This window comes from Lepidothrix coronata, unplaced genomic scaffold, assembly GCF_001604755.1.
Source record: "Lepidothrix coronata isolate B3197 unplaced genomic scaffold, Lepidothrix_coronata-1.0 Scaffold66, whole genome shotgun sequence".
In the NCBI taxonomy this organism is placed as follows: domain Eukaryota; kingdom Metazoa; phylum Chordata; class Aves; order Passeriformes; family Pipridae; genus Lepidothrix; species Lepidothrix coronata.
Genome location: NW_016690246.1, coordinates 1,709,443 through 1,726,037, shown reverse-complemented (window position 1 = coordinate 1,726,037; position 16,595 = coordinate 1,709,443). Strand labels below are relative to the sequence as shown.

Below are 16,595 nucleotides of genomic sequence, written 5' to 3'. Positions count from 1 at the left end.
TAACAAAAATTGCTAATTTTCATCTCATTTTCGCAGCGATTCATTCAGCCAACCTGGCACTAACCTCCTCCCTCCGAAGGTTTTCCTTAGCTTGCACTGGTACTTGGTGGTGTGTATACCACATATAGGAAGTTAACTTCTCTGGTCATCTCCCAGGGAAATGCTACACTGAGCAAAGCAAGGGAAGGCATAGGAGCCAACACCACTTTTCTCATCAGTGCTGGCCTGGAAAACTGCCTGGTTCCAATCAATCTGCGAAAAGGTTGTGTCCACGCCCACAAACCTCCTGCACCAAAGGGGCAAGACTGGTCCAGATTAAGGAGTGATGCAAAGAGACTTTATGTGGAACTCATGCCAGAAGCAAGACCTTCCATGCCATGATGGTAATTTGGAATTATGAGGCACTTCCAAAGTGCTCTTCCAAAGTGCTCTTCTCATGTGTTATGTGCATAATGAGTGCAATTCTAGTATATTTTGCAATGGCTCTACTCCTTCTCAAGTCCATGAACAACAACAGTATTCAAAATTCATCACCTTTGACATCTAGTGCTGTTTTTTCAGCATACAAAATGTCACTAGATGGATTACATGTCAGATTTTGGAAGGTCATTTGCAACATCTCATTTCAGGAGCATCCACCATTTACTTATTTATTGAGTACTCAGCACTTAGTCAAATTGTTTTCATGTTACCATAGAACAATGAGCTCCTCTGGCCACAATTCTGCAAGTTAAGACTCCAAACATTATGAATAAGTGCTATAAGCTGACTTATCATGTTTGTAGTAGCATTCCTGTGACACTCAAGAAAGATTTTTATCAAGTCTGTGTCGTATGTTTTTAGCAGCTTATCAGAGCCACCAGCCCAAAAGCATCCTCAAACAGACATGACAAAAAAATGTTGCTATTTTTATAGTTCATGTACTCTAAGTGCAAGAACTGCATAAATGACTTATAACCCTTTCAATACTACAGCAATCCATCAATTTACCACATCTTAGAACACCATGCTGGAAATTCTCCCTCCTAGATCTGCAAGTGTCCTTGAAACACTTGGTCACTGAGCATCTATCTACTGTTTCTTGACATGAACTTTCCATATTTAATAGAATTTACAAACTTACAGAAAAGTTCCCATCAGAGTGTCTTTAAAGTGAAGCACATGGAAGCAGGTATGTGTAAGATGTTAGCAAAGCATCAAAATTTAAAAAGTGAATTTCTTCTTTAATCTGTTTCAAAAGGACTAATCCTACTTCAGAGCCCAGCTATTTTAGGTTGTATACTTGAAAATTCTACAGGCTCAGGAATGGAAAGAGTACTCTAGAAACACCATGAAAACTATTTCATTTACAGTAAAAGTGCTTAAGAAATCTATTAATTTGGGGTTAATAATGTCAGAGAGCATGCACATGATCTCACCTGCCATCTCTATTTCATTCTCTGTTTAAGAAAGAAAAATATCCACTGCAATTCTAGACTCTTTCCTCTCTCAATAAAGAAGGACAGCATTGTCTAGAATTTCATTTATTTTTCAATTCAAAACAATAAATAATTAACATTAGTGACTGGAAAAACTAAATAACTACAGAGATACATGACTTTGGAAATAACTTCTCTCCAGAGTATTTGAAAGTGTTCTGAGTATCAGCATTTTGTTCAAATAAGAAGCTCTTAATTATAGTTTTAATTGGCTATTGATACTTACCTACATGTGTTTTCAGGGAAAACATTCTGTATGAATAATTATACGCTACATTAAAAAAACTTCAGTAATTTCTGTTTCCATTGTGCAGTTTATTCAGTTTCAGATTAGAAAAAAATTACTATGTTTTTGACAATTTGCATGCATAAACTCAAACATTTCAGCCCAAAAAAGTACTGATTTCTTCCAGGCTTGTATTAAGGCGTTCAGGAATTTCACCAAGGCAGACAAATATCTTGATTTAAAACCAAAAAACAATCAAAATAGAGAGACAAGCTACAATTCAGATTTACTTCTGTTAACAAATACGACCACAGTGAGTCCTGGTAGTACACAGTTGCATTCTTTCTCTTTTCAGTTGTGTACAGCTGAGAGGAGTCAAAGTGACTGAGGAAGAGTTATCTTCAGCCAAAGTTTTCTTCAACAGTGTCTTGATTTAGAATGCTGAATAAGCCATTGTAATGTTATGTCTGCCAGGACAGATGAAACAAAATGAAAAACTCAACAGCCTGTTTGCAGAGTGTAGAAGCACTACAGAACATCAGCAGGTTAATACGAATACAAAAACCCCAACCAAACAAAACCTAGAAACCACAGGCTCTCATTTATACATAATTAAAGCTCAGCACTTAAACCTCTAGATGGGTTTTTTTCTTAGTTTTCTAAATGTTTTTAAATTATGTGCATTTTGTATTCTTGAAATATGATGACTGACATCCAGTTCTCTAAGCCACAGATGAGGGACTGTTGAAAAAGCAAAGATTTAAGATGACCATAAAATGAACTGTAAAATCACGACTAGAATGAAATGCAATGTGAGAACAAAGGCAGAAATACACAAACAGAAGGAATGAGAAGGGCAAACGTGACAATATATTAAACACAATATATTAGAAAGCTATTTAGGTAGGTTGTTGGACTCCAAGGTCTCTGAAAGACGTGCAACACTGGACTAAAATTTGACAGCTGAAATTGGCACTCCTCCTGATGCAATCTAATGCATTGGGCTGAAATCTGCAGCAGTTCACAAACTGATTCATGAGTAGATTAGATGTTTTTGCCTCAAGGCAGTAACATCTGTCAGGAAGGATGTCAGGGGGCAGCAACAGCTCTAGCCCTCAAATTGAAATTTGTTGCCATATATGTACTTAGTTGAAGACAGCACTCCATGAATATCCTTGCAGAACAGCTTAGACACCGTGACTGCAAACAAAAACATCCCACAGCATCTAAACCAAAGCTAATAACTATATAATAATCCTCCACAGTCTCTCAGGACACAGCAACTGGCAGCCTTACACCCACACCTCCTGATGAGACCAGTTAGCTAGGCTGCAGTGTGCACTGAAAAACAAGTATCATCCTATTCAACTGCACTGACATTAATCAAAAATGCATAGGAAGAAGACAGTTCCCAGTCTTCTCCTTAACAGACTAGTAGTTTCATCACTTTAATAAGCTAAATATATTTTCATTATAGTCTTTCATTATAAATGATACTTTCCAGCCCTTTGATCTCCCTAGGTTCTTGTTCAATCTCCTTTCAGTTTCTCAAGGGCTTCCTCAAAATACGTCACAGACTGCTCCAGCAGTGCCCACACAGTTCCAAACACAAATGATACACACAGTCTGCTCCCATTTATTACTTCTTTGGGCAAATATTCAGGAACCAGGCTAGTGTTTCTAGGCATAATGTTACACTGGAAGGTGCTTGACCGATTCTCTGTTAGGATTTGAGTCTTTTTCATCACTACTCCCAGAACTTCCACAAGTAAGTGATCTACACAGTTCTGCATTTGTGATCGTTCTTTTCATTATTTCCTTGTTTGCAAATTTTAGCATCCTTTTTTTTGCATGCTTTTCTCCTCCAGGACATCCATATAAATGAACCAGGATCAAAACCTATTTTCTCCAGGACTCATTCAGAATTTAAGCTGGTTTTGCCAGTTTCCAGTCACAGTACCACTTCTCAGAACCTTCTCTGCAGTCTTGCCAATTTGATGAGGATCAAGCACAGCATTTCAAAAACCTCAACCTTCTTCACTGCCTTTCACCTATTGAGATTATCCTACGTTGTCTTCCGCAGTCCTTATATCCTGAAGCCTAATCTTCCCCAGTGTAAAAGTACGTATTTCCCCTTGCTCTGAGATAACAGTTGCATCCCAAGCTGCAGCAGACCTGGGGCTGGTCTCCTTCAAACTAACACATCCCAATCACATACACCCCTTCCAGGAGAAGCCCTCACTCCCTAACACGTCTCTGCACAGAGCTGAAATCTTCCACAGCTCACTGAACCAAGGTATAATGGCATAGTCTTCTCACCATCTCCACTACCTGGTTCTCTCTGTGTAGGATGGAAATTTCCCCTGCTGCTGAGAGAAACTGGCTTTCCTCCCTCCCACTCCTACTCTCACAATCTCTCATTCAGCTGAGCCCTACAGAGCTGCCCAGCTCTTCTAGCAAGTCTGGCTTCCCCAAGTAGCAGCTATAAATATGAACCCAGGCTGCATCCCTCCCATTCAGCACCACTTGTTTTAGCAGCGTGCAGAGAAGGAGGGTGGTACAGAGGCAGCGCTGCTCCCAGGCAACTGCTGCTGCTGGCTCAGCCTGTGCTTCGTTCCCTTCTCCTGCCCTGTGGAGGGAAGGGAACAGGAAAGTGGAAGATAGGAGAGACAGGAAAATGCAAAAACCAAAGGCAAATGGAGGACAAATTCATGGGGCTTTTATAGGTCCTCACTACAGGATACATCCTTTTCATCTCCAATGGGACAAAAGCACTATGCCCTCAGTTCAACAAACACCACCATAGAGCCACATGCATGTAAAACCTGCTTACCAAGTAAAATCTTGTATGGAGTAAAATATGTAATTTTTTTTAGGATCACCTAATAATTGCAAGGTCTTCATACACAGCCACTGTTTTTTCAAAAGTAACACAGATTTCTTGTAAAGGATTCAATTACTATGGCTTTAAATACGCTTTTCCAAGGTCCCTGTCAAATTAACTTCTCGTGGAACTAGATAATTCTACAAATTACTTTTAAATTACACATAATTCTAGGTTGAAACAAATACAGTTGCATACAGTATTTGCAGAATATCTTTCAATGTAAAATGATATTAAAGGTAGATGCTTAGATCTCATCAACATTTTTAAGATTTGATCCAAAGTACAAAGCATATATTGATGATGCTGGAAAAACCTTACCGATGTTATCCTTCTCTTTACAGGAAATAGAATAGCAACAGATTTCTCTGTCTTGAATAGCTGAAAGGTTTCTACAGAAACAAAAATAATAAGTACTGTTATAATGCCACAAAAACTGACAACAAATTTCCATTAAATGTAAGTTTTCTGCATTTTACTCAGTGGGTTCAGTTTTGTTCTCAGATGTTAAACACTAAAAATATGCCACACAGAAAACCACACATTTCTTAAAACTATAAAGACTAAAAGGTTATAAAGTCATTTCACAAAAATTCAAATCTCTCATTAAGTCACTGTAATAGTGCGTAATAAAAACACAGAAATCCATGAGCTAAAAATAACATTTTGTAGTGGCAACCAAGTATTATCCATGTCTTATCATTCACCTTTTACTCTTTTCACTTAGAATTCAGAGTTCTTATCTCCAGTAACTCATAATCAAGTAACAGTACTCAACTGATTACACCATTTATCTTCAGGATGTTTACTATATCATACTTAATATATCAGATCTGATTCCTATTGAAAAGATGCCTCTACATTCAGGAAGAAACTGATTTCTGAATTAACTTCTTTCTGGGAATTTCCCCTCTCAGAGTTTCTGAGCACTTTGTTATTTTTTCATTTATTTATCCTCACACAAGTGACACATATGCACAAAAAAGACTATGCCCCTGAAGCAGATAGGGAGTGGAGGCACTGAGAAGGAAAGAGTCTTGAGATCACAAGAGACTCTAATCAAGAAGACAACTAAATAGTGACTTCCCTGAACTTCAGTAAAGTAGACTTGGCCTCTTCAGGGATCTGCCTGGAAAAGTCCCATGGAGTAAGGCCCTATAGCAAAGAAGTGTTTGAGAAAGCTGATTAATATTCAAAGATCATCCCCAAGCTTAAGAGTAATCCATCCTTACAAGTCCAAAAAAAAAGTCAGAAAGCACTAAGTGAATGAATTAAGCTCATGGCAAGACCCAGTAATAAAAAGGAAGTATACAGAAGGTGGAACCAGAGACAGGTAACCTGGGAGGAATACAGAAACATTGTCCAAGCATGCAGAGACACAGTTAGGACAGCCAAAGCCTAACTGAAGTTGGACCTCATGAGGGATGCCAAAGGAAACTAGAAGGGCTTCTCTAAGTATATAAGTGACAAATGGAAGACAGAAGAAAATGTGGGTCCACTGCTCAATAAGACAAGTACCTGTTTACACAGGACATTAAAATGCTGCCCTTGCTAGCAAGATTAGCCTTCAGATCCCAAGCCGCAGAGACCAAGGTAAATCAGGAGCAAGGAAGTTGTACCCTTGATGGAAGAGGCTCAGGTCCAGGAATAAATAAGCAAACTGGATATAGAGAAGTCTGTCAGCCCTAGTGGGATGCACCTACAAGTGATAAAGGAGTGGCTAATGTAATTGTGGGCCACTCTTGATAACCTCTGAAAAATCACGTCAACTGGGAGAGGTGCCCAAGAGTGGAGGAAAGCAAATGTCACTCTTCAGAAAATGCAGGAATCAGGACCCAGGGAAGTACATGACAGTCAGCCTCACCTTGATTCCTGGGAAGGTGATGATGCAAATAATTCTGGAACTATTCCCAGGCATGTGACAGACCAGAAGGTCATTAGGAGTAGTCAGCATGGATTCACAAAAGGGAAAGTATGCTTGAACAACACAATAACCTTCTACAATGAAATCTACAGCCTGGTAGGTGATAGGGGAGCAATGGATACCGTGCACCTTGACTTCAGTACATCTTTTGACAATGTCTTCCATAGTATCTTCATAGACAAGCTGAGGAAGTACGGGCTGGATGAGCAGATGGTGCACTGAAGACTGGCTGAACAGTCAGGTGATCAGTGGCACGAAGGTCAGCTGGAGTCCAGTGATTAGCAGTGTACACTAGGAATCAATACTGTGTCCAATCCTGTTCTACATCTTCACTTGTCACGAATGATGGGGCAGAAAAGCTTGCTGATGACACAAAACTGGAGAAGTGGCTGATACACTAGAGGGTCACGCTGCCACTCAGAGAGATCTCTACAGGCTGGAGAAATGGGCTGACAGGGACCTCATGCAGCTCAACAAGGGGAAGTGTAAAGTTCTGCCCTCGGGGAAGAACAACCCCAGGTACCAGGACATGTCAGAGGCTGACTGTCTGGGAAAGCAGTTTTGCAGAAAAGGACACCAAGTCAAAAATGATCTAGCAGTGTGGCAAAAAAGGTTAATGGTATTCTGGGGTGCATTAAGAGTGCTGCCAGCAGGCTGAAGGAGATGATCCTTTCCCTCTTACTCAGCACTGATAAGGCTATATCCATGTCCACTTGTGGGCACCTCAGTACAAGAGGGATGTGAAGCTACTGGAGGGAGTTCAATAAAGGACCACTAAAATCATTAAGGAACTGGAGCAACTCACATATTAGGAAAGGCTGAGAGAGCTGGGACTGTTTAGCCTAGAGAAGAAAAGCTCAGAGAGCCACATCTTATCAATGTGTACAAAAATCCGAAGGGAGGTTGTAAACAAGATGGAGCCCAGTGATGGGACAAGAGGCAATGGCCACAAACTGAAACACAGGAGGCTCCCTCTGAATGCACAGAAACACTTTTTACCTTTGAGGGTGACCAAGCACTGGCAAAAGTTGCCCAGAGAGGCTGCAGTCTCCATCCTTGGAGATATTCAAAAATGCCTGGACATGGTCCAGGGCAATCAGCTCTAAGACGCAAACGGCTCTGCTTGAGCAGGTGGGTAGACAAGATGATCTCAAGATTCCTTCCAACCTCAGCTATTCTGTGAGTCCCAGTTTAGCTGTCTACACTTCAGACCATCCTTACTATACCAAAACTTCACTCCTACTAATTAAAATTATGTGACTTGTGACACAGAATCTTATTCTACAAAATTAGTGCTATACTGGACATTTTTACAAAATTGTGTATTTCCTTTACATTTACCCTTAAAATCCATCAGTTTATTAGTTTCAGTAATCCTGAAACTAATAATAAGTGAATAAGTGTATGTTTTGGATATACGCCAAAAATATCTGAATTGCTCAAATTTAAGGACAGTAGTTTGAAATAGTTCTGTTCTAATGCCATTTGAGCATTAAACTGCCACTACAATGTACTCTGAAAAGTCTAAGTGACCCTATTACCATCCATAGCAGTTGTAGCTACAGTGATGGAAAAACAGAATTGTCTGAAACAACTTTACACAACTGAAACAACAATCAGGAAAGGTTCAAATCTACTGCAGTCAGTTATCAGTGTAGATCACTATGTCAAGTGCCACCAGAGCTTCAAGTGAGAATGTAAAATGGAATCTTTTATAGCCGGTTATTGCCACAGACTTCCAATGATCTTCTCTTACATATCAAATTTCACAGTGCCTCAGCTTTTTACACAAGTCACTTACTTACAATTTCTCAATTAGCTGCTTCTCATCCAGTGCACCTGGGAGGTCTCTTTTATTTCCAAGAACTAACACCTGAAAGAAATAATTCATATGCATATTAAATCCACAAGCGATAAAAGTTTATTTTTGTTTTTAACCATTTGTTGGTTATTCTACCAATATGAAGAACTATTCTGGTTCTTGCAGCTAAGTATTTAGAATGCAATAGAGGACATATTCAAAATGACCAATGACTATGGCAGCATCATGGAAATCCCACTCTTAGTCAGGGCCAGATGCTAAATGCACAACCTCTGAAAACTGGATCCAATTATTTCTGGGTGTACTACTGTCAGAAGTCTCCTTTGGAAGTGAATCCCTCCATTCTGGATTGCAAGCACCAGCCAAATGACCAATCCTTCTCCCTCCACTTTGAGCATCCATGGTAGAAATCTGAAAGGAAGCCATTAGGAAAGAAGTCGGAGAAACGCAGATAATTTACTGAATAGATGCTTTACCTTCAGAGTTCCTATGTAATACTTAAGGCTTCAAGTATAAATGAAGATTGGATAAATGGGTTCAGCACATTCTATGATAAAGTAAGCAATTGAAGGTTTTTCTAATTATGATTGCATTAATGTTTTCCAGATGTGCTACAATTTTCTAGGTCAAGATTGTCCCGTTATTTCCCATGAACCTAGAATATATTAAACTCATTACCTGCAGTCTCAAATTAATAAAGTGACTTCAAAATCTATAATGCCAAAGCCTGAGCACAACAAATTGAAGGAAGTTCAATACTAGTTACTACCTATGAAATAAAAGTAAGTAAAAAATACATCACTGCACCTTGGAAATTACCATGCTGGTCAGGCTGGGCATGTGGAATGTGGTATTATAACATATAAAAGGCAAGGAAATTAATTAAATACTTCAGAAGATACAAGAGACCTATCATTTCTGGAAGGAAAAGTGAGAAGTAAAACAGCATGTGAAGAGAGCACAAAGGACAGGCAATGTCACTCACTATGAACAGCATGACTATAGATTTCTGTAGGATTTGTTCAATAGGTAATTACTATATAAAATCACAACAATAATAGCAAACCTTATAAAAAAAGATAGTCACTTGAAAAATTCTCCTTTGAGAATGGATGTGTGAGATCTTGATCCTCAGAATGTTTTTATGTTGGCAGGCTGCCTACTCATCCTCAGATGACTTCAATTACTTCCAGTGGCCAAGCATCCAAATAATTGCTTACAAAACAGAGGCCAAGAAAGAGCCACCAAGTTGTGAGCAACTTCTTCCTCATTTGTATGTACTACTGTTTTCTTTTTTACAATCACAGGTATGAGCTCTTGCTTGGTGATGTCAACATAAAGACCAATATTAATTGGATGGATTTCTAAACTGGCAGATTACATTTAATTAAACATTAGTCTCCACCTCCATAATTCCTCATTAGAATTTCAGCTGAATACACTATTCTTTGATGCTTCCTACTGAAGAAAAGATGCGTATTTGCATTTTTTTTCCACATAATTTAGTTTGAAAAACTTAGTCAAGAAAAAGTCAGGACACACAAAAAGCCAAGCTCCTACACAGTCTCTGGAAACAGAGGCCACTACCTGATGTTAGTGTCTGCCAACCTGCAGAAAGACAAATCTCACATGCCTTAAGAAACATGCCTCAGGAACATATCTGGGTCACTGGTTCAAACCCAGTCAACAAGGGGACTGACTCAAAGTAATTACTGTCTGATAATACTACACACAAAACCAGATTTTTTCCAAATTTATTCTAACCTTTAGACAAGAAAACATACAAACACACAATAATTTTTCTAATAGTGCTCAATGTATCAAGGCTGCATCATATTTAACTTAATATTTTCAAGAGTCCAGAGGAATTAATTCATGAGAATTTACTGTCTACATTCCAGTAAGAATAATAATCAAAATACTTACTGGAATTCCATGCAATTGTGGCTTATCTATCAAACTGTGTAGCTCATTCTTTGAAGCTTCTACTTTTTCTAAGTCTGCTGCATCCACCATGTAACTGCAACGAGAATGTAGTTATTCGTAGCATTGCCCACTACTTGCAGAAAGTTGCATTAAAACATCTGAAATGTGACAAATGTGTTCATATTGACAACAGCATTAGAAAAGTCCTGAGTTGTATAAACCCTGCATTTATTGATATAGGAAAAAACAGAATTAAACACAGCCTGTGGGGAAAAAATGGCCTGGAATATGCAATTACTCATATGTCTGGGTTGCTGGATGTGTAAAACACACTCCTTTCATTGTATTGGGTCTTCTTATGTAATGGAGATGGACAGAAAGAAAACCTTATCTATATTATTTTCATATATAATATATAATACTATAATAATATATATTGCAGAGTACATTTTCTGTAGGCATACAAAAGAAAACTTACACAACTGCATTGACTCCTCTGCAATAACGCTCCCACATGCTTCGAAACCTTGGCTGTCCTCCAATGTCCCATACCTGGAAAAGGTAAGAACACCACAGCCCCAAAACATTTTCAACTACAAAATAGTTACACAACAGATTACATGAACTCTTACATGCAGCATGCAGGTTGTATTGCCAATTTTTTAAGCGACTTTCCTCAAGAAACTGGTCTTCTCATCTCCTTCCAGTTAATGGAAAGGGACAGGCACATTCACAGAGCAAGTCAGTCCTGTGACATCAAAAGCTCCAAATATCCATTTGAAGAATCTTATCCTTTCCCACTCACTTTTTAATGCAGCTACGGAGACCTGAGTTAAGAATATATCAGACCTTCAGCAGGCTAAAAACAGATATTAAATAAAGAGTTGGTTGGAGAGCAGATTGAGTCCACATAAGGGATGATATACTCTAAGGAGCACCAATACCTTCACAGCTCCCCCATTTGTTCATCAAATATGGTTTAAAAGACAAATGGATTAACTGATCAGAATCAGAAAGGAAACAGTAGTATAGGATAGGCCTCAAGTTATTAAGCAGTGTGACCCTTAAGGAAAAAAAGCTCAAATTCTGCTTGGGATTTTATAAAGCTCCAATCCTGCAAATACTTATTCATGCTATTAGTGTCCAGCAATCCCACAAAATTCCTTATTGTTAAAAGGCTAACACATTATTTTTCTGTACAGAAGTTACTTATTCTGTCTCGCTTGCAAAAAATTCAGTATTTTTGGTGGATGACAATAATCTTGTTTCAAAACTGTTTTCCAGATCAAAATACCAGGGAATATATCTAAATCATGCAGGCAAGGGCTGCGTGACAATGTAGCTATTGCTGCTACATCCAAAGACAGTTGTGTTACAAATGACACACCTATTAAAATAGTGATGAACACTGAAAAATAAGTCATGGATTTGTTCCTCTGTCAAGGACAATCAGAAGTAATTATTTCTTATTTCAATCAGATTTAGCTATCAAAACAATAGGTACCATATACCAGATCTAGGAGGCATACACATTACAGAAGAAACTGAATTTGGAAATAATATACAGAGAAGCAAAATTTTAGGACTTGTCTTCACATTTACACTATAAATTCAAATGTAATAAACCTGCTGTGGCAACAAAGACTTGCACAAAAGAGTTAGACTTAACAGACCCTTGGGATAAGGCCTTTTGCAATTAATGTCCACTATTTTTTTAATTTCATGGCTCATAAATGGTATTTATGTATCAATTTCTGTATAATTTTCAATATCTTATGTTCATACTTTAGAAAGAAATTATTTCCCAATTCACCATTAAAATCAATCCCCGATTGATATCTTACTGTTCCTTCTGACATAAAATTAGTATTTCACCTAAACGTAGATTGCCTTTAATCCCCTGTGTAAGATCAAGAATTTTACATATGAGAGAGTTGAGGGAACTTCTGACCATGAAGTGGGTATCATTTATTATCTGCACTGACATTTGACGCATAGTTTCAAAAGTATTAATAAAATTAACCCTTATATTATAAAAGCTTGAACGTGATGAGTACACAGTTCAGCATTATGGTTAGATGACAAACCTTATACCAACACTAATTATTCCAATAACTCATCAGGACCTTGAAACTATCTGTAGCCATCTGGTGCACATCTGTGTGTCTGGAAAAAGAAACTAAATTATTTTCTTGGTAGATCAGAGAAAAAAGAAAGGGAAAGAGGACAGGGCAGGCCAGTAGTCAGATAAGATTTTTGCAACACTGTTAGCCATGAAAATCTACAAGATTATGTAGCCTGGACTATTCAGAAAATAAATAATACAAGATAAAAAAATATTAGTTTTGTCCTTGTTTGATAATATACTGTATCTTACTGTATTAAACTGCATTGCAGAACAAGATTACTCTCATTAGGAGAAAAAGTCACCTTGAAACAATGGAAAGATAAGTAATTTCCAGTCAGTTTCTCTAATCAGGCTTACAGCTATTCATTAAACTATAACATGAAGGACACAAGATAGACTAGGTGTTTTACATAGTGCTTGGGAACTCAGTTTATGTCAATATATTAATCTATAATTATCTGAAATAGGGTAAGAAAATAAATGCATAAAATGAAAAAAAAATCTTCACCTTTCTGCCTACAAAACCAAAACGGTTCTAGTAGTAACTTTCTAATACTCTTTATTATACTGAATAGCCAATGAGAGAGTTAACTATTTTATTAGAAACACAAATTGCTGCCCCAAAGCATTTTCACAGTACATGACTGAACAGACAGCACTGTGAGAATACAAGAGGCACCCAGAAAAGAAAGAGGAGAGGTCACAACAGGTTTTCTTGCATGAGCCTTGTGTGTTTTCCATATAAACTATTTTTGTATCCCAATATTTAATACACAGGTAAAAAGTATATTCCGGGTGTGAACAGGGAGAGGCAGGAGACTACACTTTAACAGCTGAACATACAGCTAGTTTTAAAAAGAAATTTGTTTTGTCTGGGTGTTTTTAAAAAGAGACTGGACTCCAAATTTCTCCCATGGTTTTCACTGGTCTCTCAGAAATAAAAGTTTCATAATATTTAAGAGGTAATTTTATCCTTAGAAGACCAGCTGATTTTAAGAATCATAAAAGGCCTACAGAATGACCAAATCAGGAAAACGTGTCTTTGATAGCCGGTACCGTTTCCTCACAGGATCAAAATCTCAAGGAGTTGTTCAGGTTCAATCTCAAAGATACATATCTTGTTGGTACTGCATTTTATAAATCACTATTTTATTTGTTCCTGTCTACTCCTATAGCATAGTAATTCTTATTGTGCTTGCAGGTCTACACTCTCATTAAAAAGTGCAATGTTTTAATCTGTAAACTAGATGACCACCACGGAATCATTGTTGACCATAGTATTTATTAACTAGCTATGTTTAAGGAGCAAATCCGTTTCTTTTGCACAGAGTTTTATCATGACAGTTGAGCAAAAATGCAGCTGAGGAACAGGTTTGAATATTTTTGAAAGTTTTCAGTTACAGGAAGGCTCATTAACACTCTAGCTGTGTTTCTTTTAATTAGCTTATATTGTGGGAAGGCTTGATGGTTCATGAGAAAGTTGCAGGAAAAGTATTTTCTAGATGTCAGTTTACATGGCTTTTTTCAGACATGCTGGGTAGCATATTTCTTGTGGACAGGGAGGTGTACAATGACACATTTGTATTTTGATGTCAATGCGTGGGTTCAGTACCTACAATCTCACAGTAGTCAGCAAAGTCTAGACAGCCATTCAGCTGATCAGATGTAACATCTTCAGGATGACAGAATTATGCTCTAGGCTTGACAGTACTCACTACAGCTCCTCTGACTATCATTAAAGGAGCTTAAACCTCATTGCAGATATAGAACTGTTTACATTCAGACATCTTAACTTGCAAGATGAATCCAACACTACAAATACTTGAACTCATAAATGTATCTTTCTTCTTGGAAGTATTCAGAAAGTATCAGCCACAAAAACAAACTTGAACAAACAAGTAAGGAAATCGTAAACACAGAAGAGTATTTAGGTAGAATAAGGTGGCACCAGTAACATCCAACACCACCATGTTGTACACACACAAGGCTCCAGGTGCTAAGATGTGACCAATGAGCTCAAGCACACACAGCAGTCATTGCATTGATAGCCAACTCAGTGTGTAATAACAGGGAATTAAAACACCTAAAATGTAGGCATCTAATCCAAGTGACCAAAATTCCTCTGTGTCTACTGAAGAGCTCAGAGGGCACCAAGAGCAGGAAATTATCTGTCTCACCCACCCTGCCTACCAGGTGAACCATTCCTGCAAAGCACAGGCTGCTCTCCACTGAGTTCAGACAACTGGCTCAGGCTGGCTTACTTATCACCTGGCTAAGCTCAGTGGAGACAAATCCTAAATTGTCACCTATTCTAGATGGAATCTTCAACTAACAGTGATCATCTTCTTCGTCTAATAAACAGAAAAATAAAAAACCTAAAAAATTTTTAATAAATTGCCCAGTGTATACAAAACTACAGAACCTTACTTGTAGTACCAGCCACGTAATTTATTAGGGAAGTTAGAATACCTTACTACTTTAGAATACTTACTACCTATTATCCTATATTTTCGAAATGCCTTTACATTTACAGCTCTTAAAGCTGACAAAAGTATGCTACATGGCTACATTTTCTGCAGGAAATGCCTTCCGGAACACTATGGTCTTTGAAATCAGTCATGGCCCTTTAAAGAACCCTATTGTCACTCCTCAGTGGCAATAAAGTCCAACTTTTAAACATACCAATGGGTATTTTATTTTAGTCACATCAGACAAAAAAATAGATCTATATGCACACTTCAATGTTTATCATTATTTAATTTAATCATCATACTTTCACTGAAGAACTGGAAATAGACTTGCAACACAAAATGGCTGAGTATCTTCAACTCCTGACAACAAGCACAGAGGCATTTTAACAGGAGACAGTATTTCTCAATGATCTGCCATTTTATCACAGACACAAGGTAAAACGTTGGAAGGATCAACAGGCGGATTTTAAACAGGACACAAAAGCAAAGTCTGTTCTTATAAACTGTTTTCTGAACCTCGTGGTGCTTACCTCCACTCTGGGTTCTCAGGCAGGAGAGTACCGGGGAACTCAGCTTTAAAGATAAGACTGCAAACCTCTTGATCAAGACATAACACACACACGGAGCCAAACCATCCCACCCTCAATATTGTGTCCTCCACATAGCAGAAAGCCTTGATTCTGCATGACCACGTGCTACCCTCTGTACCCTCTTTTCACATGAGCTTGAATCAGTCTCTAGACATCATAGTCCAAAAGGTTCTGATGAAAGCAGGCATATAGAAGTTCTAAGTTGTAGGTAGAACTTGCACTTTGAAGACTGAGAGGAAGGAGACCAGAGGCAAGGACATAGTTAGCTCAAAACAGCTAATTAATAACTCCTGCAGTGATTATTATTTTTGCTTGTCTTTGAAGAGCATATATAATCATGAAAGCAAAAATTAGTATTTGCTCAGCATCAGAAAAAATCCAAGAGATGTGCTGGGAAAAGGTAATCTAATATTGGTAGATAGTACAAGAAAAGGACATTCTCCCATGACAGATTTAACCCCACGGCTCTCTGGCACTCTCCTCGTGTATTCTCCTTATCCTTCACCTCTCAAGTCTGAGCAATCCTGACAGATTCACAGTATTTAGCAATGAGGCAAAGATGCTGAAGACAGAGCTAAGCAGGGACAGCATTTATGGTTCCCAGGTGTCCCAACAGGATGTTGGAACACACCATGTGTTTATATAAGCTGCAGATAACTGCAATCTGAGAGTGGATAAACAGAAGAGATCAGAATCCTAAAGTATCTGGACCAGACAGAGGGATGGTCTGAAATCAGGCAGCTGAAATTTCACACAAAGCACCAATGGAACCAAATGCACCCACACAACATGGATAATTACCAGGTAGAGGTGCAGGACAAAAAGCTTAAGTAGTTCACAAACTAAATATAGATTGCAACAGTGGTGCAGATGTTAAATCAGCATGGACTATCAGAAGCATCATATGTACAATTTTGGAAGTATGTACTGCCCCATCCTCAGTGTCAGGGAGGCTTCTATGCTGGTTTTGAGAATCAGTCTATAGAACAAACACAGACAAATTTCAGATTCTCCTGATGAGATAAGAGAGGGTGAGATTTTGACAATATGACATATACGGGGGGGGGGGGGGGGGGCAAACCAAAAATTTTCCCCGGGAAAGGGGGCTGGGTTTAAAAGAAAAAAAAAAACAAACTCACCTTGGGG

At 38.3% G+C, this 16,595-nt stretch overlaps 1 protein-coding gene across 1 annotated transcript in view; it reads right to left on the bottom strand.

Moving 5' to 3' along the window:
- Positions 1–1,772: 1,772 nt before the first annotated feature.
- The window catches only part of LOC108498891 (ADP-ribosylation factor-like protein 8B), a 26,525-nt gene continuing 11,702 nt past the window's right edge, over positions 1,773–16,595 (bottom strand). The window contains exons 3-7 of the mRNA XM_017818149.1: positions 10,739–10,812; positions 10,261–10,354; positions 8,318–8,385; positions 4,910–4,980; positions 1,773–2,171 (exon numbers count right to left, since the gene is read on the bottom strand). Of these exons, the coding sequence (XP_017673638.1) occupies positions 2,122–2,171; positions 4,910–4,980; positions 8,318–8,385; positions 10,261–10,354; positions 10,739–10,812 (357 nt within the window). The 3' untranslated portion in view covers positions 1,773–2,121. The remainder of the gene's footprint in view (positions 2,172–4,909; positions 4,981–8,317; positions 8,386–10,260; positions 10,355–10,738; positions 10,813–16,595) is intronic.